The sequence below is a fragment of the Rattus rattus genome, chromosome 6 (assembly GCF_011064425.1).
Source record: "Rattus rattus isolate New Zealand chromosome 6, Rrattus_CSIRO_v1, whole genome shotgun sequence".
Classification (NCBI taxonomy): domain Eukaryota; kingdom Metazoa; phylum Chordata; class Mammalia; order Rodentia; family Muridae; genus Rattus; species Rattus rattus.
The window spans coordinates 55,425,491-55,452,530 of NC_046159.1; the positions used below are offsets into that span (position 1 = coordinate 55,425,491).

Genomic DNA, 27,040 nt, shown 5'->3' on the forward strand with positions numbered 1-27,040 from the left:
GGGGGCGGGACTTTTTTGGAGGGCGTGGTCCTATCCGGAGCTGGGGGTGCGGTCAGGCATGGCCCGCCTCGGGGCGGAGCCGGCACGCGGAGACTTTCGGCAGTCCTGCGCGGTTGTCTGGAGGAACGCCTCTGGCTAGCATGGCCGGAAAGCGTACCGCAGGCGGAAAGCGGAGGAAGCGCGGCCAGGAAGCCGAGGACAACAAAGCAACCCGGCCTGAGGAGAGCGATGCGGGTGAGAGGCCAAGTCTGCAGCATGCCAGGCGATGGTGGCGGAGGCTGGGGCGGGCGGCGGAGCGGATCTGTGTCTACCGCAAGGTCTTTACGGCCGGATGCGCCCCCCCTCCATCCCCCGAGGGCCTCTGCTATCTGTCTTAACCCTTCGGTTAACCTTTAGTACCAAGTTCAGCCCCATAGCAAGTGTTGAAGGCCGAGCTGGAGAAAGCTTCGCAATTGCCTGGTATCTCAGGAGATGCCAAAACCAGGACCGAGGGAGACCTGTAGTGAGAGATCTCTCTCATCAAGTTCCTGACTGCCATCCAGTGTAACTCCAGCTCCGGGTTTTTAGGATGCGCTTTCTGTTACTGTTGTTTTTTGCTTTGTTTTTCCAGACAGGGTTTCTCTGTGTAGACCTAGCTGTCCTGGAACTTGCTTTGTAGACCAGGTTGGCCTCAAACTCAGAGATCCGCCTGTCTCTGCCTCCCTAGTGCTGGGATTAACCGGCATGCACCATTACGCCCTGGCTGGAATGAGTTTTTTATCTAGATCTTGAACAAGATCCATCTTTCCCCTTAAACATATCCATCCCCCCAGTTGTTCTATTTCAATAAACCACCCCTTTTAAAACACACCTGTTAGAACACACATCTTCTTAACTGCCAGTTCGGCATCAAGTCCAAGCTTTGGAACCACCGAAATCTGTACTTAATTCTCTTAATTTTATACCTAGAGATCTTGTCCATATCGTTAAGGAAGTGAACTTCACGTTGCTTCTTTTCTGGCTTCCTCTCATCTGTCTGCCCCATCATCTAGCAGCCAAATGGATGTAGAACCACAACAAAACCTCATGCCTCTGTCTTCTTACTTAAAACCTCCTTAGATGTATGCTCTCCAAGTATAGCATCTACCTCTCTTAGCTTGTTTCCCACAAGATTTGGAGGTTGTCACAATTCTACTCTGTCTCCTTTCCAGATACTCTTATTTTGATTTTTTTCCTGTTTATTTAAATATCAGGCTGGCCTAGAAGTAGATCTTCCAGTCTAATTTACCTCCTGATCACGGGGATTGCAGATGTCACCATGCCTGGTTCTCTCTGACCATCTTTCTGCTCTTTAGACTTACTGTTTATTTATCTGGAGGCTCAGCCTTTGGTGTTTCTTTGGCTTAGAATGTTCTTTGTGGCTCTTGCTGGCACTAATTTCCTCTCTGCTTCAGGTCTTAGACACTCCATGATCATCTTAAGGTAGTCATTCCTGGGAACCCACTACCACGGAATCCCAGTTACTGCCCTGTCAACCTCTCATTCTCAAGTGATCTTCTTATCTAATTGCTTGAGGAAAATGTAACCTTCATTAAAACAAGTCTCATGTTCTTCAATATCCTATTTTGTATTTCCTCTTGTTTCCATCCCTGAAAAAACATTGCATTTTATTTATTTATTTATTTTATGGGTATGGGAGTGCCTTCATGCATGTCAGTGCACCATGTATGAGTTATGCCTGCAGAGGCTAGATGACGGTGTTGGATCCCCCAGAATTAGATTTGCGAGCTGCAGTGTGGGTGCTGGGAATTGAACCTGGGTTCTCTTGAAGAGGTAGCAAGTGCTCTTAACTGCTAAGCCATCTCTTTTGCCCTGCAAAAAAAAAAAAAAATTTTTTTTAAATGTGTAAAATGCATGCTGCTAGAGAAGAGATAGCTAGACCTTTTAAAATAACCAGATAGAAAACTTGATTAGTTCAGTGACCCTCCCCCCTCCCACCCTGTGGCTCCTACTACACTGGAATCCGATTACACATAGATCATGAATTCATCGGCCACTAGGAGATGCTAGTGTTTGCTAAACTTGAGAGGAGTTGGCTTACTCCACACTTAAGACGCTTCAGCTTACTCATTTACTCATTTGTTTCTGGAGTATGTGCCATGAGGCCATGAGGTGTCCACCAGTTAGGTAGCTTCTACACAGCCGCTCTGAAGTGCACCCCTGTGCATGCAAAGGAAGGTGAGGCTTGGCACCTTTTGGGAGTTGGCCGCAGAGAGCATCATCACTCACCTTGTTGCTGAGCGGGCCCCTCCTCTTCGTATGTCCCCGCCCCCCACCCCCCTTGTGTTGTCTTTACTGGGAAATTGATTAGTTTCTCTATCATTTATTCAGTGCTTCCCAGCCACTAAGTCCTGGGAATATAAATGAAGCAGGCAAACTTCCTGTTAGGATGCTGATGTTCTCTGGGGAGGCAAGTGAGGTGCACATGACAAGATTTTAAAAGGAGAGAAAGAGAGAGACGCAAATTCACGTGGTGATGAGTAAATCTCCAATCAAACTGCCACTGGTGTGTGGGGAAGAGATTGTTAGTGCCCAGGTACTGTAACCAGTTACTATGTGCAATTTTGAGCTCTTCGTAAACCGCTCGGTGGCATGGGGGCCGGGCAGGCAAGTATTCCTATGCAAAGAAAACAGGATGCTTAAAGGCTCGTGGCTAGACTCAGAATGAAGAGGTGGGAGGTGGGAATCGAGATGACTGAAGCGCAGGGACCTCGGCCTGGAGATCATGCTAAGGAATTTGAATTCATCTAAGTGTCTTGGGAGAAGGTGATTGCACTTGCCCTTAAGTCTCGGTAGCTGGATCAGCAAGCCACAGTGGTAATTCTTCAACTGTTGAAGTGACATCGAGCTCAAGCACTGGTTAGGAATGTTAGATAGCACTCAAGTTTGGAAACTAATTTGGAGATTGTTTGAAAGGCTTCCTTACCTCTTTGTGTCTTGTGAAAAATAAACAGCAAAGAATACTGAAAAGCCACCTGTTTCTGTCATCTAGAGATTACTGCTGCAGGGTGATGGTCGATTTCTGTGCCATCTGTCTTTCAAACTTAGCAAAAACAACACTTCATGTTGAACATTGTATTATATCATTTTCCTTTATTTTAATAATGATTTAATTAAGTCAGGCATGGCGGTGGACCTTAATCCCAGCACTGAGAAGGCAGAGGCAGGTAGATCTCAGTGAATTCAAGACCAGCTTGGTCTCCATAGTGAGTTCCAGACCATTTAGGACTACATAGCAAGACCTTGCCTTAATAACAACAAAACATATTTTATAGGGTAATTTAATCATTTCATGGTAGGCTATTCAGGGTAGTTTGGTTTAGCATAGTTTATTTTTTGAGACAGGATCTTGCTTTGTAGCCCAGGCTGGCCTATTACTTTTAGCAATCATTTTTCCTCATTCTCCTAGTGCTTGACTCACAGGTAAATACCACCATGCTTCCCTGGATATTCAGACTTTGGGGGAAAATTGATACTGTAAGTGTGCTGGATAGTTTTATATCAAATTGACACAAGCTAAAGTCATGGGAGAGGGGGGAACCTCAATTAAGTATCTCCATAAGATCCAGCTGTAGGCAGGCCTGTAAGGCATTTCATAATTAGTGTTTGATGTGGGGAGGGCCCAGCCCATTATGGGTGGGGTTATCCCTGGGCCAGTGGTCCTGACTTCTACAGGACTGAGCAAAACATGGGGAGCAACCCAGTAGACAGCACCCCTCCATGGCCTTTGCATCAGCTCTGGCCTCCAGGTTCCTGCCCTGGCTTCCTCCAGTGATGAACAACAGTGCTGTGGATGTGAGAAACCCTTTCCTCCCCAAGTTGCTTTGGTCAGAGTGTTTTGTCTCAGCAGTGGAAACCCTAAGGACAGTAAGCATAATGTAATTCTTTTTCCGTTATATCCTCCACCTTTTCAAACACAGAACCAAACTCTGCCTTTCAAATGACAAGTTTGTTAGTGCCTAAGAACAATTTTCTCTTTGTTTGCCATTGTATCTAAGTGTTTAAAACATGGAAATTGCTGAGGCAGGAGAATTATCACAAGTTCTTGACCCTGTCTTTGAAATTAAAAAAAAAAAAAGACAAGAATTAGTGATTTACCTAGCATAAAAACAAATGTTTGTCTAGTGTGAATTTTAGTTTAATTAAATTACTGTTTTATTTAGATCTAACCAAAGAGTCTTTGCCTCCCCCACAAATAAAAATATTTTTTCTGAGAATAGCAAGACAAACAGTGAATGACAGGAATGGGTTTGATTTGATAATTCAGCACTCCCTTTGGAGTCTCCCCCAACCCCATTTTTGAAACAGGGTTTCTCTGTGTAGCCCTGGCTGTCTGGAACTCACTCTGTAGACCAGGCTGGCCTCAAACTCACAGTGATCCACCTGGCTCTGCTTCCCTAGTGCTGGGATTAAAGACATCATCACCCAGCCCTCTTTAGAGTCTTAAAGCTAATCTTGTCTCCCCAAAGTCAACTGGAGCAAAGTTATGCGATGCAGAGTTTCTGCTTTGGATTTGTTGATTAATGCAGATATTTCAAAAATGGAAAACCTTTTGGTATCTGAACACTGGAATTGATGCCAAGTAGTTGAGAAACATCCACAGTCCTGAGGCTGTTGGCTTACATGCACCATCTAGGTTAGATTGGCAGTGGGCTTTGAGCAGAGTTTGGTCTAAAATATGTCAGAAACACAATGGTAAGAGTAAGGTGCAGAGGTTTGTGAACCGGAAGCATCTCACCTAAGGGTAATAGATAGATTCTAACAGGCCTTGACAGGTAGGTGACCGACAAGGTGTCGATGAGTGGGTTCAAGCATTTAGGGTGGTTTCAGTTTTAGAAGTACAATAAGAAAGGGGAGTGATCTGGTGGTGTAGCTTGATGACAGTGCTTCCCTATCATACAGATCAAGGCTTTGTGTTTGATCTGTAATTTTCAGCGTGACCATAGAGAAGGCTTCATGTGAAAGGCTGAGCACAGGGTGCCGTCTAGACACAGGCTAGTAAACAGGTCATAGGTGACCAGAGCCATGGTTGTGAGGAGATTATGAACGTTCTCCTGACCCTTCCTACAAGTCACACTGTGTCCACCCTCCCAACCACCCTTCACATCTTGCCCTCTATTGTTACCTAGACGACTTTGAAGATGAGAAACAGAAACCCCCAAGGAAGTGCTTTCTCCCGAAAGTTTCCCAAGGAAAGAGGAAGAGAGACTGCAGTGATCCAGGGGACCCCACAAATGGTGCAGCAAAAAAGAAAGTGGCCAAAGCCACCACTAAATCCAAGAATCTCAAGGCTGTGAAGGAGGAAGCACTCAGCAACGACGAGGATGATTTCCGGTGAGATACCTAAGCACAGAGCCCAGTGGGTTGCTCAGAGGAGCGGGGGTAATGGGGGTGACTCCTTGCTCTCTAAGGGGATGTGGGAAGGAGGAGGGTCTTCAAGCATTTCTAGACAGGGCCAGGCCAGCAGGAGCTGGAGGCCTCAGTTCTCTGATGAGTTCAGTGGCCGCTCACAAATAGTGCTTTATTCATGGTTACACAGCTGGCTAGAAGCACCCTCAGGAGCAGAGCTCAGAATTCCTGATTCTTGGTCTGATGTTCTCTCAACTTCACATATACTTAGCAGGGAGGCAGGAGACTTCCTGTCAGCCAGAAATTTGGCACAGGTAACTCGTGCCCAGCTGGACTTTGAGCATTCACTGGTCACATTCTTGTTCCCTGTTGCTCTTCTTAGTTTTCTGTTTCTGTTTTCTAATAGTTTAGCAGGTCAAACCAAAGGCCTCCTGTGTTGTGAGTGAGCACTGATCACTGAGCCTGAACCCCACCTCAGCCCCTCCCTCTGCTCTGGAGAACTCTCTTCCTCTCTGACTCATGTCTGAAGCCATCAGCTCTAGTTGTTTGTTTGAACAGATTCTTGGTCTCTTTGCTCATGTTTGGGCTGCTGCTGCAGCTGCAGAGTGTGATATGTCCACCTGGATGACAGTTATATATGACAATGCAGTGTATTCATTGCTACCCTCTAGGGTGATCACACCTCTTGGGTCTCAGCTACAACTGTGAGCTTCATTCATGTTCACAGGGCCTTCATTCATGTTCGTGTAGGGTAGCTGAATATTCTTATTTCAGTACGAGGGACAGTAAAGATGAGACTTAGTTCATTACCCAGCCTCAGCAAGCTGGTAGGTAAATAGCAGGAAATGGGTAAGAGTTCTTTCGCTTCTAAATAGGTCAGACTTGCTGCTGATGTTGGGAGGGCAGTCCAGCAGAGGGCAGTAGTGGGCCAGGGGAAGCAGCCGGATTCTCCATTATGGTTCCTATGCTTCCTGGAGCAAACATAAACAAAAACAGAGGGTTTTTGGAGCTTTATTAAAGCTCAAGACTTTGATGGTCCGAAATGTGTGCTAAAATCTTGGCTGTTTCCTCTTGATACCAAGTTATAATAATGTTTATTTACAAGGCCCAAAGTAACCCAGAGCTTTAGAGGGGATTTGGGGTTTATATATGAGTCTGCAGAACCGTATCAGCTCACTGGCAGCTGTTCACCTTGCATCTCACTGGGTACCCAGCTGTTTATCTGCTGGGGTTTCCTCTGCGAGCAGCCACCCAGCCTGGACCGGTTACAGGTTCTTGTGTGGTCACACCTTACTTGCCCCGTGTGAGGTGTGCCAACTTCAGTGTCCTTGGGCTACATTTTCTAATGGGAGAAAAGCACTCTGAGTTGATTCACAGCTCTCCTGGTGTGAGCCTTCTCCTTGGCCTCCAGCTACTTGCTAGTGTGCCCAGCTACCTCAATTCTCCTGGACTCCTGGGACCACGTGGCTGTTTTAATTTTGCCTTCGTCTTTTCTTTTTTTTTTTTTTTTTCCGGGGCTGGGGACCGAACCCAGGACCTTGCGCTTCCTAGGCAAGCGCTCTACCACTGAGCCAAATCCCCAACCCCTGCCTTCGTCTTTTCAAGGTACAGGAAGGTTTTTGTCTTGCTTCGTTTTTATTTTTTTGTTTTTTTCTTTTTCTCAAGGATTGTGAGTTAATAGGTTCTGGGTTTGTCTTGCTTGGTAACCAGGGCAGCCTTACACTGGCGCTCTTCCTACCTCAATCTTGGGACTTGTGAGAGTCAGCTGCAATTTCATGGATGTGATTGCAACAGTCAACAGAAGGACTCCTGTAGGTTCTGCCCAGCCTGAGTGTGACAGTAGGACATGTGAGTGAGCCTTCTGTGTCTTTGATCCCTATACAGGGACTCATCGAGCGACTGCAGGAAGGCAAAGAAACATCCCAAAAGAGAGGTGGTGGACCAAGGCACCGATGAAGATGACAGCGAGGATGACTGGGAGGAGGTGGAAGGTGAAGTGCCTGTCTCCTTTTCTTAACTTTGCTTCTCTGTTTGCTGTTCAGTGCCAAGTCACGTGTTGCAATCTTGTTTTTCTTTGTAACAGACCATCTTGAGATACAGTTGTAGTAGGCACTTGACAGAAGCAGTTGGGAGGAAGAGTGCACCTAGAAAAGCCCTGTAGTCCTAACTCCAGCCCAGCACCACCTCACATAGCTGTAGAGCGAGTTCTTTGCTTGCCTGAGGCAGGTCTCTTCTCTGGCAGTGTTATGCAAATTGCATATAACTGAGCTGTGCCTTGTCAGCCTGCAGAATTTAGGGAGGAAGTCTGCAAGTGCTGTAGTGCCTCAGGAGAGCCGTAGTTAATGCTAATCCCTGGTTCCTTCGGTGGGCATGCTTCCTCGGCCTTTTATTTTGACAAGGTTCAAATTACCAAGAGAGAGAGTAGTCTGGATACCCGGTCCTTTACATTGAGTGTTTCTTTCTCTGTTTAGTTCTAAAGCTCAGCTTTTGAATACTTGAGCAAACCTTTACTAAGAAGGAAGTGACGTCTAATCTGGCAGAGTTGCCTCATCACACCCCAGACACGGAAAAACAACCCTCAGTTGTTAAAAAAAAAATGTCTTTAGAGCTCTCTTGCTTTCTTTCTTTCTAATTCAGGTCCAGGGGTGGTTGAGTTTGTAAATGCCTTTTAATTTAACTCCCACCACCTGTATTACCTTTATTAATTACTTGTTGTACAGAGGATTATAGCCTTAGGGATGCTAGGAGGGTGCTCTGCCACAGAGCTACAACTCCTGTTCCTTGCTTTTTTTTGGTTTTGTTTTTAAAGTGTGTGTGTCTCTATTGTATGGATGTATATGTGTGAATGTGTGTGTTTTATGTGTGTGTGTGTGCACGATGTGTGTTTGATCAGAGGACAACTCCTAAGAGTTCTTTTCTATCACCTTGTGGGATCCAGCCCCAAAGTCAGGTCTCCTCAGGTTGTGTACAGTCTTGCCAGCCTCCAGGCCTTGTTTTGTTTTGTTTGTTTGTTGTTTTTTTTTGTTGTTGTTGTTTTTTAGGTGAGATCTCTTATTGACCTGGGACACAAGACCATAAGACCTCTGGTCTCATTGCTGAGTGCTGGGATTACAGATGTGTGCCACCATACTAGGCATTGTCTTTTCCTCTTTGGCTTTTTACAGCAATGCCTGCTTTGAAAAGTTCTGGCCTCTTGGATTTTAGAATATCTGGTTTTGTCAGATAAACAATCAGGAGTGTTTGTCTATTCCTGATTTTGTCTCTCCAGCGGAACCCCGATTTTGTTCCATATATTGACTATCATTATTGTTAGCTTTAACTTCTGTGTATAAGTGTTTTACCTGCATATGTGTCTGTACCGTGAGTATAGATACCCATGGTACCCATGATACCCATGGAGGCCAGAAGAGGGTGTTGAATCCTCTGGGTCTAGAGTTACAGATAGCTGTGATTCACCATGTGGATGCCTGGAATTGAACCCAGGTCCTCTATAGTCAGGGCTTTAAACCACTGAACTATCTCTCCAGCCCCAATTATTGTTATTAACCTTTACATTTACTGTTGATAGAACTTACTGAGCCGGTGCTGGACATGGGAGAAAATTCTGCCACCTCGCGGTCTGACCTGCCTGTGAAGGCAGTGGAGATAGAAATTGAAACACCAGAGCAGGCGAAGGCACGGGAAAGAAGGTAGGCTGGGCTCTGCGTCTGTGCTCCTGTCCTGAAAATAGGCAGCAGATACACCAAGAAAGCCTTCGCATGTCAGAGTGGTCTGGAGCCACAGGGAGGACCTGGATTTGCAGTAGGACTGAGAGGAGACACCTGGCTGTTCTGGCTGGGTGGGAGATGGAGGTGCATGACAAGGACTGGGCACCTGGTTCATCTCTTACTACCTGACCCTTAGAGCAGGATTGGAAATGACAGGCTCAGAGAGCAGCGGTGACAGTACCGGAGCCACTTAGCCAGTAAGTGGAGGATCTGAGACTTGAATCCCCATTGGCTGACATGGCACTCACGCTTTCACTACCACATATCCCTACAGGACTTGAGATAGTACCCACTGTGGAAGGAGCACCCAACCTTCCCAGGGTGCCTAGTTCCACTGTAGCCTCCCGATGACCTGGGAAAATGGAGCAAACAAGCTTACTAATGAGGTTCTCTTCAATGGGCAGGGAGGAGGGAGACGTTCAGGAAGTGCAAGGTTTTCCTGAAGGTTGATGGGCCAAGGGTAAAAGATTTTGCAGAATTGTCATGTAAATGTATTTAATTTAGCTTCTTTGTGGTGGTTTGAGGAGGAAGTCAGTAGTTAAGATTCTGAAGGAAGGGAATTTAAGGCCTGGTGAGGCACAGCATTCTGGGAGGGGTCGGCAGATGTATCACGTGTGTCCAAGAGCAGATTTACAGGTGGGAACTGCTGCGTCCAGGAGCTGCACAGAGACCTGTGAGCAGGTTTGCAGATGAGCAGTGCTGCATCCATCATGGCTTCAGGGATGGACCAGACTAGGTCAATGGGGATAAGGAAAAGACAGCCATGTGGACAGTTGATCAGTTGATCAATGACTGGTCCGTGGATCTTAGACAGAGAAACCTCAACCCTCCAGATGCTCAGAGTGTGATCAGGGAGGCAGGGCTGTTACACAGAGGTAAACAAGGAGGAGGGTTTATGGTGTGGCGCTGGATCAAGGGAACAGGTTTAGGCCATCTCAATAGGAGCAGTCTTCAGGCTGTAAACATGGTGCAGAGCTATGGTGGACATTTTCTGTGTACACCGTACATGAACCCCCGAGGTTTTAGCATCCGTACATGAACCCCTTTGAAGCCTTCCCCATTTCTTTGAGTCTCAGGGGCAAGGGAGGCTTTGCCATGTCCCTTGAGTCTGAGGCTGTGGGACCCTGGGCATGGCCATGCCTATGCCGACAGCACATTGAGACATCACTCTCTCCGCACAGAGACGGAGCAGATGGTGGTTGATTTGACTGAGTAGCACAGCCTTGTGTAGGAACTGGGGGAGTGACTCCTGTATCACGGCGAGGAGTTGCGGTTTCCTGCTTCAGTCTTGGTTCTCTCACTGTTTGTTTCAGTGAGAAGATAAAGGTGGAGTTTGAGACATACCTGCGGAGGATGATGAAGCGTTTCAATAAGGAAGTGCAGGAGAACATGCACAAGGTAGGGCTAGTAGGGCCATGAGGAGCAGGGCCAGCCGGGACAGGCAGGCCTGTATGGTTAGGCGCTGTCCTCACAAAGGGAGCTCCTTTCACAGGTGTTGAGGCAGATGTGCTGAGGGAAGGGGGCGGAACGCTCTCTGTGGACATGAGAGAGAGTGGACAGCCTTACTATTACTGCAGTAGGTCAGTGAAGGGTGATGTTGAGGGTGGAGGACAGGAGTTAAGGTGGGGTGGCCAGCGGAGCAGGGTGGGTTTAGATGAGCAGGGTGAAACGAGAACAGTCAAGGAGGTTCATGCTCGGCCTGCAGCGGTGCCCTGAGCAGCCTGTGTCTCCCACTCCCTTTTCCTGCTGGCGTCACTACAGCAGACCCAGGTGATGTGATGCTTCGTCTGAAATCCTGCAGTTTGTGAAGGGAAGGCTGTGGAGAGGAAATGTTCTTACTTGAACTAATGGATTCTTTGAGGAGAGAAGAGAATGAGACACAAAGCCTTGGAATATGGCTGATGCCAGCCTCTGTACTTGGACTTGCTGTGTGTAGAAGCACAGCCAGTGTTTCCTGTGCACAAAGCATCTGAACGTGGCAGCACTGTGCGTGCTGTCCTCAGCCTTCCCTCTGTTCTGCCTTCTTCCACCCTGCTCTGTAGGTTCACTTGCTGTGCCTGCTGGCCAGTGGCTTCTATCGAAATAGCATCTGCCAGCAGCCAGATCTGCTGGCCATCGGCCTCTCCATCATCCCTGTTCGCTTTACCAAGGTGCCACTTCAAGACCGGGATGTCTACTACCTTTCAAACCTGGTAAAGTGGTAAGGCTGTCTACTGTCCTCCAGCACTGGGTTACAGGATTGGGCTTCTCTTGGGCTGACACAGGTCAGTTCTACAGACCTCTCCTGAAGTGGTCAGTCGGCATCAGGAAGGGGCATGACATTGAGGAGAGGGACACACCAGGATGGTCCTAGGCCTAAAAGAGAGCCTTGGCTGGCTTGAGTCCCACATACTCAGGCTAGTATGAGGAGTTCTGGGGCAGAGGAGCGCAGGAAACAGGGTGCTTCCTTTGGGTGGGCAGTGGAAAGGGTGCCCAAAGAGGTGGCAGCTGAATTGGGTCAGTGATGGTCAGCATTAGCTAGCTGGGCTGAGAAGAGCCAATGCAGGTGGGCGAGTCCTAAGAGTCACTTCCTGTTGGTTTTCTTGGCTGTAAAAGACTAGAACTTCTCCTTCACCTTGACTGCTGTCTAGAGGAGTACCTGGTCTCTCCCCAGGTTCATTGGAACCTTCACTGTCAATGCTGACCTTTCAGCCAGTGAGCAGGACAGCCTGCAGACGACCTTGGAAAGGAGGATCGCCATTTACTCTGCAAGGGATAATGAAGAGTTGGTCCATGTAAGTGGTTCCTCTGGTGACACTGCTCATTAATGGGAGTAAAATACCGTGTCATCCTGGGAGGTGCCTGTTGTCTCAGTGTCAGGGTTTCTGTTGCTGTGACAAAACACCACGACTAAAAGCAAGTTGGGGAGGAAATGATTTACTTGTCTTACACTTCTGTATTGCTGTTCACCATTATGGAAGTCAGGATAGGAACTCAAAATGGGCAGGAACCTGGAGGCAGGAACTGATGCAGAGGCCATGGAGAGGTGCTGCGTACTGGTTTGCTCCTCATGATTTGCTCAGCCTCCTTTCTTATAGAACCCAGGACTATTAGCCCAGGGATGGCACCACCCATAATGGACTGGACTCTCCCCCTTTCATCACTAATTAAGAAAATGCTTTACAGTCATAGCTTTCTTTTTTTAAGGTAACTTTTTATTAACTCATATATTACATCTCCAACACAGTTTCTCCTTGCTCTTTCTCTGTTTCTCTTCAGAAAAGAACAGGCGCCCTAGGGATATCAGCCAAGCATAGCTTAATAAATTACAATAAGACCAAGCCCAGAACCCTCACATTGTGGCTGGAGGGGGCAACCCAGTGGGAGGAAAAGGGTCCCAGAAGCAGGCTAAAGAGTCAGACAGGTTGGGGATTTAGCTCAGTGGTAGAGCGCTTGCGCAAGCACAAGGCCCTGGGTTCGGTCCTCAGCTCCAAAAAAAAAAAAAAAAAAGGAGTCAGACAACCCAGCTTCCACTGTTAGGACTCCCAAAAAACACCAAGCTACACAACGGTAACATGTGCAGAAGGCCTAGGTCAGACGCCAATTGTCTCTGTTCAGTCTCTGTGAGGCCCCTAGGAGCCCTGGTTAGTTTATTCAGTGGGCCATATTCTTGTGGTGGCTTTTATCACTCTGGCTTCTACCAGCCTTCCTCTGCTCTTTCAAGGGATTCCTGAGTGCTGCTTAATGTTTGATTTATAGCCAAATCCTGTGGAGGTATTTTCTCAGTTGAGGTTCTATTTGTCCAGATAATTCTAGTTTGTGTCAAATTGACATAAGACTAGCCACACAACTGACCTCTTGTCACCTTGACATACAAAGTCCAACGGGCTTTTACAAATTCTAATACTTTAAAATTTCAGTCTCTTTAAAATATCCAACATCCCTAAAAATCTAAAATCTCTTTTAAAAGTTTAAAGTCTTTTGGCTATGGACTCCTATAAAAATCAAAATTAAATTAAATAGCTTCTTCAAGAGGGAAGAACCAGGGCACAGTCATGATCTGAACCAGCAAAACCAAACCCCAACAGTGTAAGTAACTTAGTGTCCAAATTACCTGGGATCACTCTTGATCTTCTGGGCTCCTCCAGCAGGCTTGAATCCCTTTCCAGTTCTGCCCTCCGCACACACAGTTTATCTTTGGGACTCCGGAGCCTCCACCTCACTGCTGCTGCTGTTCTTGGTGGTCACCCCATGGCACTGGCATCTCTACAATCCTGGACAAAGGCTCTCTTCGTTCTTTGCATGACCTCTTCAGTCCTGGCCCTTCAGTGTGACTGAGGCTGCACCTTACCAATGCCTCTCCTGGCCTCTTACAGGGCCAAGCTCAGCTGTTCGCTGTGACCCCTGCATGCCTTCAAAACCAATACCAATCGGGTGACTTTTTCATTACCAAGTTTGGCTGCTAGCATGAGGTACAACCTTGACTTTCTGAACAGCTTGTATGTGCTCCCCCTGAGGAAACAGTTCCAGATTTTACCTCAGTGATGCTGGTTTCTTCTCTGTCATTGCCAATTTCTTAGCTCCAGATAACCATCATCAATTGTCCCAGCAAAGCAGAAGTTTCGCTTTAGCAGTTCTGGTATCTTGTTGATGACAGCTGATTCTTCAGCCCCAGCTAACCAGAACCATAGGATCTTAATTCAAATAATAGCCCTGATAGAGCCTTTAAACTTCACTCTGAAATCTCACCAGCCAGGCCTCTGACTTTTGTATTCCTTCAATATTGTCATCTCCCAAGCACCTACAGAAGAGCTGCCTAAGCACAGAACACTCATGACTCTACCGGCAGAGTTGTAAAGCCCTTCCTCAGACAGTGCCTGTCCAGGACACCACACTGCACTCAATTGTTGAGTCCCTTTGTTTCCTCCAGATTGTCATGGTTTCCTTTCTTTCTGGCTTTGCTGATCTTCACAATTTTGCAGGGAGCTGCCAGGGGTCAGAGCCTAGGCCTTGAGTGGGGTGAGCATGCTCTACCACTGAGCTGCCAGGGGTCAGAGCCAGGGCCTTGAGTGGGGTGAGCATGCTCTACCACTGAGCTGCCAGGGGTCAGAGCCTGAGCCTTGAGTGGGGTGAGCATGCTCTACCACTGAGATGCCAGGGGTCAGAGCCTGAGCCTTGAGTGGGGTGAGCATGCTCTACCATTGAGCTGCCAGGGATCAGAGCCAGGGCCTTGAGTTGGGTGAGCATGCTCTACCACTGAGCTGCCAGGATCAGAGCCAGGGCCTTGAGTGGGGTGAGCATGCTCTACCATTGAGCTGCTTCTTTCAGCCCTTTCTTTCAAGACAGGGTCTTTTATGTAACTCAAGATGGGCCATAAACATGACTTCTGCCTCAGCCTCCTGGCTGCTGGGATTGGGGGTGTGTGCCAGTACCAAGGACTGCTGTGTAACACATTGCTTTTGTTTGTTTGATTTATTTAACTTTTTATTGGTTCTTTGTGAATTTCACATCATGCACCCCAACCCCACCCGTCGTCCCCTCCCTTTGTACCCGCTCTCCACCTTGCAACCTCCCCTGCAAAAGAAAAAAGAAAAAAATCTTGTTGTGGAAGCTATAGTGTGACATAGTGTGCCCTACAGTATACTCTTTTGTCCACACTTCTGGCAAATTTTAATTGCAGTGAGTCATTGGTCATCATTTTCTCTTAATTGTACATAGAACACTTGTCTACAGGGCAATCAAAAAGTAGATAAGCGGGGTTGGGGATTTAGCTCAGTGGTAGAGCGCTTGCCTAGGAAGCGTAAGGCCCTGGGTTCGGTCCCCAGCTCCGGAAAAAAAGAACCCAAAAAAAAAAAAAAAAAAAGTCAAAAAGTAGATAAGCAGGAAGAGATTGAGACAACTATAGCCAGTGATGTGTTATCAAGTGTGCAAGTAGTCTAAGATTTTATTATACATAGTCCTTCTTAGGATCCTCTCCTGTGAGCTGAGTCTCTGTAGCGTCAGTTACATCAGTGTCCTGAGGACTGGTGTCCTGTCTGGGCGTGGTCCCTGCTCTCCCATCTCAGCAGCAGAGCACATTGGATTAGCTTCCTCACACTGATCAGTTAAATATGTTTCTCTTATTATTGTGTTGTAGATATTTCTTCTGATTCTTCGGGCTCTGCAGCTGCTCACCCGGCTGGTCTTGTCTCTGCAGCCCATTCCACTGAAGTCAGCTGTGGCAAAGGTGAGGTTCGTGGGGCATCTGGAGAAAGGGAGTTGCCACTAGAGAGGAAATCTGTCATGTTTTATTATATTTATCTTACATTTGAGTGTGTGTGTCATGGCACTTGTAGAGATCAGAGGACTTTTTTTCTCCCCAGATGTGAAGTCCTGGGGCTTAAACTCAGGTTGAGACTTGCCTTTAACCACTGAACTGTCTCACTAGCCTAATAATGTCGGATTTTTAAGAGTAGATATTCATGCAGCCGAGCTCCTTTGAGCCTACTTTGCTTTGAGGCTGTATTAGATGGACACAGGAGTAGCTGTTAGTACCCTGAGCTCAGTGTGCGCAGTCATGTGAGAGAGGGTTGTTCTGAGCTATTGTTTCTAGCCTCTGAACCAGGTAGAAAGTCGCCCATCCTCGTGAGCATTGTGAAGGACCGATGGATAAAGGACTCTGCATTTTTAAGTACGTGAGGAAGGAGGGCAGTGCTGCCTCACTGGGGTGTCACGTCATCTCAGGCCTGGCAGTAATGGAGGTTGATTATCATAGTTTAGCCACAGCTGTACTCATGGAACGAATAAGACAGAACGGCAAAATTAATATGTCTGTCCCTCCCTCTTCTCCACTCTCTTGTTTGAGAGACAGACTCAGGTAGCCCAGATTTTTGCCTCAGACTCAACTGTAGTTAATGATGACCTTGAACTCCTGATCATCCTGCCTCTTCCTCCCAAGTACTAGAATATAGGGATATAGCACCATACTCAGGTGTGCCAACATTTCTTACTGTTTCAGGGGAAGAAATCTTCCAAGGAGACATCTTTAGAGGGTCCTGGAGGCTCTTCAGAACCTTCTAGTAACATTCCAGAAAGCCACAACAAACCTAAGACCAGCAAAAGAATCAAACAAGAAGAAACCTTGTCTGAAGGCAGTGGCAAGGCAAATGCCAGAGGAAAGAGAGGCACTGCCACCTCGGGCAGCAGGCAGCGGAGGAAGCCCTCCTGCAGCGAGGGAGAGGAGGACGAGCAGGAAATCCAGAGCCATCCACGTGCCCGGAAGCGGCGTGTGGCTGCCAAGGTGTCTTACAAAGAGGAGAGTGAGAGCGATGGGGCAGGCAGTGGCTCTGACTTTGAACTGTCCAGTGGGGAGGGCCAGCATTGCTCTGATGAGGATTGTAAGCCTGGCCCTCGCAAGCAGAAGAGGGCCTCAGCTCCTCAGAGGACAAAGGCTGGGTCTAAGAGTGCTTCCAAGACCCAAAGTGGGAGCCAGAGGGAGCCGCCAAGCTTTTCAGTGGCCTCTTCAAGCTCTTCAGCCTGCAAGCGAGGCAAGAAGGTTTCCTGTGGTGGTGAAGAGACAGAAGACAGAAAAGCTGCTGGTGTAGACCAGTGGCTCGAGGTGTTCTGTGAGCCGCAGGCAAAGTGGGTGTGTGTGGACTGTGTGCATGGTGTGGTGGGCCAGCCTGTGGCCTGTTACAAATATGCCACCAAACCCATGACCTATGTTGTAGGCATTGACAGTGATGGCTGGGTCCGAGATGTCACTCAGAGGTATGACCCAGCCTGGATGACAGCAACCCGCAAGTGCCGGGTTGACCCTGAGTGGTGGGCTGAGACTTTGAGACCCTATCGGAGCCCACTTTCCGAGAGGGAGAAGAAGGAAGACCAGGAGGTAAGACGCTGGCTGCACAGACCCAATGCTGGGCAGGAATCACGTTTGGCTCACACATCCCCATCACAGTCCATCCTTGAGGGCAGGAAATCAAGCAGGAGTAGAGACAAGAACATGGAGGAAAGATGCTTCCTGACTTGGTCTCCACGCTCCCATTCAGCTACCTTTATATCTTCCAGGATCACCTGCTAAGGGATGGCATTGCCCACAGTGGGCTGGGCCTCCTACATCAATCAGCAATCAAGAAAATGCCCCACAGATAGCCCATAGGCCAGTCTGATGGAGGCAGGTCCTCAGTTGAGATCTCTCTTCCCAGATATGTCTAGGTTTTTGTCAAGTTGGAAAAAAAAAAAAAAAACCCATAAAACAACATCAACAAAACCAATACAATGGTGCCAGTCTGTAGGAGCCTCCTGGTGTTTTGAAGGAATACCAAGAGAAAGTTAAGTCAGCTTTGGGAAACAGAATTTGCTTCATAGCAGTGGGATTTACTACTGATGACTGAAAACCCACAATTCCTACTGAAGTACAAGACTTGTGCAGATCTCAGAAAAGCTGTAGGGTGGTTGCTTAAACCTGTCAAGCCTGCTTTTGTTATAAGGTGGGCCTGGTCTATTTAGGATTGGAGACAGGTGCCTTTCAGATATGGGGGCACATCACAGTTACTAGGTCTTCCTGGCTTTCCTCAGTGCACCTTATGGCCACAGTGACTGGCAATGTCATCAAGTTGCTGATTGGTCTGGTCTCCACAGTCTGTTGTCAGGACAGGCTCATGTAGAGCAGCCCACTCGTAACCCCCTGCCTTGTCTAGGAGCATGCTCACCACTGTTTGTCCTTTGCAGTTTCAGGCAAAGCACCTGGACCAGCCTTTGCCCACCTCCATCAGTACATACAAGAACCACCCTCTGTATGCCCTGAAGCGCCACCTCTTGAAATTCCAGGCTATTTACCCTGAGACAGCTGCGGTCCTTGGGTATTGTCGTGGAGAAGCTGTCTATTCCAGGTGCATGAAGCATTCTCCTTGTCCTCCTGGTGGCCTGGTACCTTACAGTAGAAAAATTGATATTGTCTCCCATGAAGATCTTTAGTAGAGTGGCTCACTCTGCTAAGGTTTAGCATGTTGAAGGATTGGTGACAGGTACCTTTCGGATGCTGGTGCACTTCACCATAGGTTTGGCTGTTAGCAGTAACCTCAGGGGTGAACCATGATATGCGTGTACTGTGAAGAAGAAATGAGAGCTCAGTCAAACATGTATTAAAAGACCAAGAGTGAAAAGCTGTGGGGAGAATGATGTAAGTTCAGGACGGTTAAAATACAAGACCATAGAAGTGCACCTCGAATCTAATGCACATCAAAGCAGAGAACGGAAGGAGTCAGGACCCACTCACAGGCACGCCAAGCCCTGCTATCTCAAACCAGTCATGACGTGGATACTGGCGGTGGCCAGACAATAAGTGTACCTGTGTGCTTCAGGCAAATGAAGTCACCAAAAAAAGTACTGTAAATAAAAACCAAATATACAATATTTACAAAGTTAAAACTGAAGAAAGAGGAGTAGAATTTAGAACTGAGGAGAAAAGAAATAGAAGCAGAGATTTTGAGCAATAGCAGTCAAAAGCAAATGAAAGAGGGATTTTTAAGGATATTGATGTGTAAGGACAAAGCATAGGGGCTGCTTTAAATAAATGGAAAATGCAGAAGAGAAGTGTAGAGACCCAGCATGAGGATGAGTCTTCTGATGGGGAACAGGTCCTGCTTCGAGCCATGCTGGGGAGCCACACCAGACCTTTACTTTTACCTGTGAATCATCTTACCAGCCTCTCCTTCCTTAAAACTCTTCCCTGCCTGAGAAGCCACGGTTTGTTTACTCGTGTCAGTGGATACCCCAGCCCTTCCTTTGGCTGTTGGGAGTGATGTTGCTTTGTGTATTAGTTGAGCCCATGCTTGGCATACTACAGAAATCTGAGGGAGATGGCTGACCTGTTTCCTCAGTGGCCACACCACTCACCTTCCCCTCAGCAGTGCACAATGGTACCAGCCACTCCATGTCCTCACCAGAAGTAGCTGGCAGAAGCCATTCTGAAGAGAGTGAAATGGTTGGAAGTTGGCATTCATTCTGAGTGCTGTGTGCACTTCCTGGCTGTTTCTTAGGAGTTTCCAAGGGGTGCCTACCCATCAGCCTCTCTGCCTGCTAACTTGTCTGCTCCTGTCTGTAGTCCTTTGGGCAGTCAAAGATGATCTGGCTTCAGTGGGAGTGCAGGGTGAAGCCTCTGTCCTTACAGAGAAGTGCTACCTGAGCTGGTCATCCTGGCTGATGGATGGGCTGCTGGGGCTCTGTACGGTGTAAGGGGCTGATGTGGGCCTGCTGTGTTCTGCTGAGTCCATGCTGTGCTGTGCGAGCTGTGCTGTGCGCAGCTTTGATAACCAGCAGTAGAAAGCAGTACACACAGTGCAGGCCTGGAGCAGCTTCCGGATGTCTGCAAACCTAATGACCCCGCTTGCCTCATCCTCAGACAGGTCGGGGGGTGTGAGCTGAAGAGGTGCTGGGCTGTTGAAGAGGGCCTGGCCAGGGAGCATCTAGCTTTACTGAAAGAATTGTAGGCCTGTGGTATAGCTCTGAGCTCAGAGACAGTAAAACAAGAGCAACTCTGCGCCTCATTACTTGGGAGTAATTACTCTGCCTGAATCATTTGTTGCTGGTATGGATGTCTTCCTCCACCATGGCCTATTCACTTCTTCAGTTAGTTTCCCATAGTTTTCACGCCTTATGAGGAGTCACATGTCCCCACATTGTTGAGCATGGTTAGACCCTCAGCAGGTGCTGCTCTGTGACTGCTGACATCTGCTTATGCTGGCTTTCACCACACCCCACATGCCAGGGAGAGTTTGGACACCATAGTCCTGGGACTACCAAAGCTAGGTACAAAGCCTCAGAAAGCTCCAGCTGGGCGAGGGTCACACGGGCACAGGCAGTCCAAAGGTGAGGTCTTTTGCACTGTGTGGTGCAGGAAGGGTAAGGAGCAGGGCCTGCTCCAGTTGTGAGGTGAAGCCTGGGAGGAGAATTAACATCTGCTACATACAGGCTCAGGCGAGAGCCAGAGGTCCTGCATCCCTAGTGTGCACTGAGTCTTCCCTTTGTCTTCCCTTAGGGATTGTGTGCATACCTTGCATTCCAGGGACACGTGGCTGAAGCAAGCAAGAGTGGTGCGGCTTGGAGAAGTGCCCTATAAGGTAACAGCGAGATTCCTGCGAAGAGAGATTGATTTTGTTGGCAGCAAGAGCTGGGAGGAGAGGTAGTAAGGAAGCGCTGCTGGTGCATGCCCAGATAGAAGAAATAACCTGTTCTTTGCCTCCAGCAGGGTTTGAGGAGCTAAGCATTTAAATTTTTTATTAATAAGACATGAATAGGAAATAAGTTTTCCAAATAAGAACTATAGGCCAGAAAGTAGCCTGGAGACTTATGCTATAAGCTCAAAGGCCAGCAGGTTAGAGCTGGGTTGCTGGGTTATTCTGAGGTTCAAGCCCTGCTTCATAAGAAACCTACTAGCCTGGTTGCCCTGCACACCAGTTCACCAAGCATTAGCTGCTGTGTTTCGGTGACCCTGGGAATCACTACCATAATGTCGGTCTTACAGATGAGAAGATTAGCGTTTGAACAGGATATGTCTTGCCAGGAGGCTTTGCAGTTCGTAACATCCTAGGCTCAGTAGGACTCACAGGCCCTCATCTCAGCTCTTGCCTCTGACTTTGACATCTATAGGTTAGCTGCCTGTGAGAGCCATGAACTCAGCAAGATGTTACAGACGTTTCCCTGGGCATTGGCTCAGTCACACAGGCAGAGCACAGTGGCCCTTACATACACGTACTGCTCTGTTGTCAGATGGAGGCGGAGCCCAGTGGGGCTGTAACTGGAGCTGTGGTGGGCCCTTAGCTAGTGGGAAGGGGTGGCAGGTCTCAGCAGTGGTGGCTGCCGGCAGTGGCTTTAAGTGTATGGAGCTGCCTGCTGGGATCTGCCTAGACCTGCTCCATCTCAGACCAGTGGTGTCCAGGGATTATAGTTGAGTCGCACATTTAACATTTTTAGTAGCCATTTTGTAAATTAGTAAAATTATTAATAAATACATAATTTATTACACAGAATTATTTTTAAATTTATTAAAGTTATAATAAAATTCTTAATAAATCAATAAACTAAATTTTATTTAGTTCCTATTTGTAATTCTGTGTTTGACTTTCAGTATCTCAGTTCAGACTAGATCCATGATTGCTCATGTAACACTCACTTCTTGAACGACTCCAGATTTCTCCTTTGTTCTGATCTCCAGCCTCCTGCCTCAGTGTCTCTTCCTTGAGTAACAGTCACAGCCTCCTTCCTAGATCAAATGCATTCTCTGTATTAGTTCTGTGGCTCTTTCTGGAACATACTGCCCTATGTGGTGATCTGGCTCTAGCCGCCTATTACTTCAGTTAGTGGCCTCACGTGATCATGGTTAATGCTGTAGTACCTGCCTCCTCCTTTCTAGACCACCCCAGATGCAGCTTTCTCCCTGTCCTGGGCCCTACATGCCCTTCTCTGCTGCTGTGTTCTGGTCAGCATTTCCCTGTCCCACTGATGTCTTGGCTTCTTTGTGGCCTGCTCCCATTCTACCCTGCATTCCTTACATCTCCCCTACACCTAGGCTCTGTCCACAGGCACTGCCTCTTCCCCATGATTACTGTCATGGCATGGAAGAGGTGCTCAGTGACTTCATTGAACACTGCTGGATGGACTGTGGCCTAGTGTGCTTTCTGGTGCTGTGTTAACCACCGTTACCAAAAGCAAGTCGGAGCAGGAAAGGGCTTTGGCCTACACTTCATGTCGTAGTCCATAGTCAAGGGAATTCAAGGCAGTAACCAAGGAGGAAGTATGCTCGCTGGCTTGCCGGGCTTGCTTACAACCCTGCCTGGGTGCGGTGTCCTGAACAGAAGACCGGGCCCTCTCACATCAGTCTTTTTCAGGTGGCCGCAGGCAAGGTTATCTGATCAAGGTAATTCTAAAGTTGAGGCTCTCTCTTCTTAGGCGACTCTAGGTTGTGTCAAGTTACAATAAAAACCTAACCAGAGCAAACAGCTTTAGGAGACTGTCAGACACGGAAGCCAGCTGAGTCTACAGGCTAGCTGAGAGGTTATGCTAGAGGATTAGCCATCAGCTTGGGCCATACCAAGCCTGAGTCCCTTCGGTGGGTTCCTCATCTAAATAGTGATTTTCCAAACGCTTTTAAAAGGAAAAGAGTGAAAAGGGTGGGAGAGGCCACATGTAGTGAGCTCTTTACCAGCAGTCTTTGCTGACCTTACCCCTGCACCAGAGCAGCCTGTGTGCCCAGGTCCAGGCGCCATGCCTTAGCAGTTTCCTGTGCTGCCCATCTGTGTTATGCAACCTCTGTTTGCCAGTTCTCTCCTTCCACCCCTTAGCTTCCCAGGAAAGCATGTAGGTCTTAACTGCTGTGCACTGCTTTCCACGGGTGACACTGGTGGATAGTGATTGATCCACTCTACAGAGAGATGGGGGGTTACCAGGGTTAAAGCCTGGCTCTCCTCACCTATAAACCATGGTGCCTTAAGTAAGTCATGCCATCTCTGTCTCATTGTAATGGGTGTCAGAACTTAGGACAGAACTTAAAAGCCTTCATGAGTTGTGACTTTGGGCACAGAATATCACGTGGGCTGCTCCTCTTGGGCTCATTGAGATTAGTGGTTATCTAAAGCATGGAGATGGAGGTCAGGCGTGATGGCACACCGTGATCTCAGACTCAGGCTGAGGCAGGAGGATCAGGAGTTAGAGACCAGCCTGGGCTACAGAGCAAAATTCTCCCGCACTAAAAGAGAGCGAGAACCATATAATACCTACCCTGTGTGAGCGGCCTAGGGAAGGCCCACCTGTGTCAGATTGACAGCACTCAGTGCCTGGTGCAAGCTGAGTCCTGGAGCAGGAAGCATTTCTTATAACCCACCCTGTTTCCTCTGGAGTAGATGGTGAAAGGCTTCTCTAACCGTGCCCGGAAAGCCCGGCTTTCGGAGCCCCAGCTGCATGACCACAATGACTTGGGCCTCTTTGGTCACTGGCAGACAGAAGAGTATCAACCTCCGGTGGCTGTAGACGGGAAGGTAAGGGCAGCTCTGGGGGTGGGGCGGGGTGGGGATCAATATAGGCTGCCGGGTCTACCTGCCAGCTACTCTCTGGCACGCCCGTCTGTCTCTGCAGGTGCCCCGGAATGAATTTGGGAATGTGTATCTCTTCCTGCCCAGCATGATGCCTATCGGCTGTGTCCAGATGAACCTACCCAACCTGCACCGCGTGGCCCGCAAGCTGGGCATCGACTGCGTGCAGGCCATCACTGGCTTCGATTTCCATGGAGGCTATTGCCACCCAGTGTGCGTGAGGGGCCTTCAGTGGCAGTTGGGGTGGCTGAGGCCCACATTTGACCATGGGTTTAAAGTCAGTCTTCTCCCCTCATCAGCCCCAGCTTCTAACAAGAAGCAGTAGACCCAGTGCAGTGAGTGTCCTGGTACCGATAAACAGAAGCCCTGCCCCCTAGTGCTACTCACAGACTGGGGACCAGGGCATGGGCTGTATCCTTGCTTCCTGGGTGCTCCTGGGTAAAGTGAGGACTACAGTTGGGAACTCTCTGGCGCTCAGGCAGGGTCTGTGGAGGAAGAAGTACAGATTCTCAATAAGCCTGCCTCCTGCATGGCTGGCATCTGTCTCTTGACTGACCAGGAATGTCGATCGGGGCTCCAAATGCTGAGAAAGGGCCACTGGCTTCTGAGTAAGGGAGGAGGAGGAGGGGCTGGGTAGGTGGCCAGCTCAGGGAGCTCAGCTGTATTAATGTTCCCACAGAACTGATGGCTACGTTGTCTGTGAGGAATTCAGAGATGTGCTGCTGGCTGCTTGGGAGAATGAACAGGCCCTCATTGAAAAGAAGGAGAAGGAGGTGGGTAGTGTGAACGGGGCCTTGGAGGAGAGCAGCAGGTTCAGTTGGGGGCACTGGCCCAGCTACTCCTTGCATCATTGAAGATGGTGGGAGGCTCCGTGTTAGCTCTTCCGGTGCTTGATGGAGGGTATCATTCTAGGGGTGAATGTATGTTCGAGGGACCGTGGGCCCTGACTTGGAAGGCCCAGATTCTAGACCTGATTGCTGACTTCCCGTCAGTGTCAGTGATAATCACAAAAGGCCTTGTTGCTGGTGGCTTTCCCTCTTTTATATGTGGTGTGTGCATGTGTGTGTGTGCATGTTTATGGGGCACAAGGGGGGCACAAGGGAGGCACTCGTGCATGTGGAGGCCCAAGGTTAACATCTGGAATCCTCAGTCATTCCCCCATTCACTAAGGCAGGGTCTCAATCAAACTCAGAGTTAGCTCACTGTTAGCTAGCCAGCTTGCTCTGGGGATCCTGTCTCCACTCTGAGGCTGGAATTACAGGCAGGTTGCCAGGTACACCCAGCATCTGTGTGAGTTCTAGGGACCCAAACTCTCATACTTGCACATCAGATGCTCTAACCACTCAGTGTCTACCCAGGCAGAGACCCTCCTGACCTGAATTGCATAGATACAGGTGTTAGAGCATCAGGCTCTGCCTTAATATTTTTCCGATGATGCCTTTTCTTCACCTTGCCTCCCTTTACTTCTGTCTGCAGAAAAAGGAAAAGCGGGCACTGGGGAACTGGAAGCTGCTGGTCAGAGGACTGCTCATCAGAGAGAGGCTGAAACTCCGCTACGGGGCCAAGGTCAGCATGGGGCCTTTGGAGACAAAATAAGCCTGGGGTCAGATTCCTAAGGTTACCACTCAGTCGGTGGCCCAGACTCTGTGACATCACATTATAATTAGCTTTATATTACGAAGCCTGCCAGTTGACCACAGCTAGCTGCTCCTGCCTTGCCCTGCCCTGCTCTGGGTCCTGTTACTCTAAGCTACTTACACTGGGACTAGTTTACTGCATAGTTCCATATAGGTAGTTCAAGTGTGTTGGGTCTTTTGTGTCTGCACCTCTTGGCTTCCAGGACTCCCAGTACTGTGACCAGCTTCCAGCCTGCACACTCTATGAACCTGTAGCATCTGTCCACAGTACTGGGTATGGGGGAGGGCTTTCTTCCCTGTACAGGCAGAACTTAGAACAGCCGAGTGATGGGTACTAAGTCAGACCCAGCAGGCCATGCTCTGAATGTTCTTTCCCTTTATGATCTCCCTTCCTATTGCCTGTTTGCCTGCTAAGAGACATTTTAGTCATGTGTTCCCTTGAATCTGGTTAGGGACCCCTTCATCTGGTTTGTTCTCACTTGCTTTTGGCTATCCATTTACTGACTTATACTGTTCATCCAGGACCCCTCCTCAGCTAACCCAGCCAGCCTCCAGGGTACCACCTCAGACCCCTCAGTGCTGAAGGTTGGTCATAAGCACTGAGCAGATGAAAATGCCATGCATTTGTGTCAGAGTAAGGCGACATGCACGCCAGCAGCTGTTTGCCCTGGAACTTGATTGAGCTGCCTGCTTGGGCATCCTCTTTCCACCAGCAGTTTTCACCTAAGTACCTGCTTGGATGAGTTTGGATGAGGCTGGGGAGGGCCAGCAAGTCAGCCTGGGCTCCCAAAGCACCACCCACACCCTTGCCTTCCAAGAGGCCCAGTCAGGCTCAAGACTGGGTTCTTCTGGCCCTTTTAAAGTCATTTATCTGCAACTCATCATTAACTGTGGCCCCTCCCTGCCTTTCCCCCAGAGTGAGGCAGCAGCTCCCCATGCAAATGCAGGAGGCGGACTCTCTTCTGATGAAGAGGAAGGGACCAGTTCACAAGCAGAAGCTGCCAGAGTTCTGGCTGCTTCCTGGCCACAGAACCGAGAGACTAAAGAAGAACAGAAGCCCGAGTACACGAAGATGACTCGGAGAAGGCGGGCGGCAGAGGCTTCCCATCTCTTCCCATTCGAGAAGCTATGAAGCCAGTGTCCTCCAGGCCAGAGAAGGCAGATAGCTGATGGGCCTGGGGACTACATGGAGGTTGTGCTGCAAATCAGTTTGACACCAGCCCAGCCGGATCCCCATAGGGTGGTGCGGTAAGCTGCCCAGAGTCTACTCTGGTGTTTGGAACACTTTACTGGGAGATACCCTCTGACCCCTGGACCTTGGTATTCCTGTCTTTGGAAATGGGAGTGAGTTTTAGAGGGTCTTATTTGTTTTCCCATCTGGTGTCAAATTTAAAATCCCTGTCTTATAGTGAGGGCTGAGTTATATGCATATACCACCATGCCTTATCTATCCTTTATTTCTGTTTTTTTTTAAATAGAAGTCACTGGGAAATTATGGGTATTGGAGCAATGAGAGGAATCCTCCTTTAGTGCAGTTCACATATAGAATGCTTGCTCTCCTCTCTCCTTCAGACCCAGGGCATTTGCTTTTCAGGCCTGCCTGAGTCAGGTTTCCTGTACTGCCTGCTGCTCTTTTGTCAGAGAACACAGGTCATCTCTTGTCAAGGCACTTTTGGGATTTTACACTGACAGAAGACTAGAACAAAGCTAAAAATCAAGAATGAAAAAAAGAAAACAAATAGAGAATTATGAAAATGTTCATAAAAGATTATTAGTTTTTGGCTACATTTTATTCAATTCTGGTTACATTTACTTTGTACTGGTGATACATTTTCTAAGCTGCTGTATGTACTACTCAGGAAAGAGTCCTTTTATAGAACCTACAGGAAATAAAGAATTTACCTAAAAGCCCTTGGCTGCTCATTTTCTTTCAGGTCTTAAGCCAGCTAAGAGGGTCCAGGTAATTTTCTGTGTGCCGTGGGTGAGACTTGGAGAAAGCTCAGGTGTATTTTCATGGAGGCGTGGAACTCCTCACACACCAAGGAAGCTTTTGTGTTGACCGTATTTGATATTGCTTCATCTTAGAATCTTTAAAATGTTGAGTCACTCTTACCAAGGCAAACAAACAAAACATTTGGGGTATGACTCATGTTGGACACTGGAAGAGAAACAGACTAGGGTCACCATGGAAACTGCACTC

The 27,040-nt window shown here is 48.2% G+C and overlaps 1 protein-coding gene across 1 annotated transcript; it reads left to right on the forward strand.

Annotated features, from left to right (window-relative positions):
* The first annotated feature begins 73 nt into the window (after window positions 1-73).
* On the forward strand, window positions 74-26,748 carry Xpc (XPC complex subunit, DNA damage recognition and repair factor). Its single transcript, XM_032906096.1, has 16 exons — window positions 74-234; window positions 5,169-5,373; window positions 7,273-7,379; window positions 8,957-9,077; window positions 10,469-10,553; window positions 11,198-11,355; window positions 11,809-11,929; window positions 15,271-15,360; window positions 16,132-17,004; window positions 17,847-18,007; window positions 20,155-20,236; window positions 23,015-23,149; window positions 23,247-23,416; window positions 23,883-23,976; window positions 24,680-24,769; window positions 25,757-26,748. The coding sequence occupies exons 1-16, from the start codon at window positions 141-143 to the stop codon at window positions 25,970-25,972; spliced, it is 2,802 nt and encodes a 933-aa protein (XP_032761987.1). The 5' UTR covers window positions 74-140; the 3' UTR covers window positions 25,973-26,748.
* Window positions 26,749-27,040: the final 292 nt, after the last annotated feature.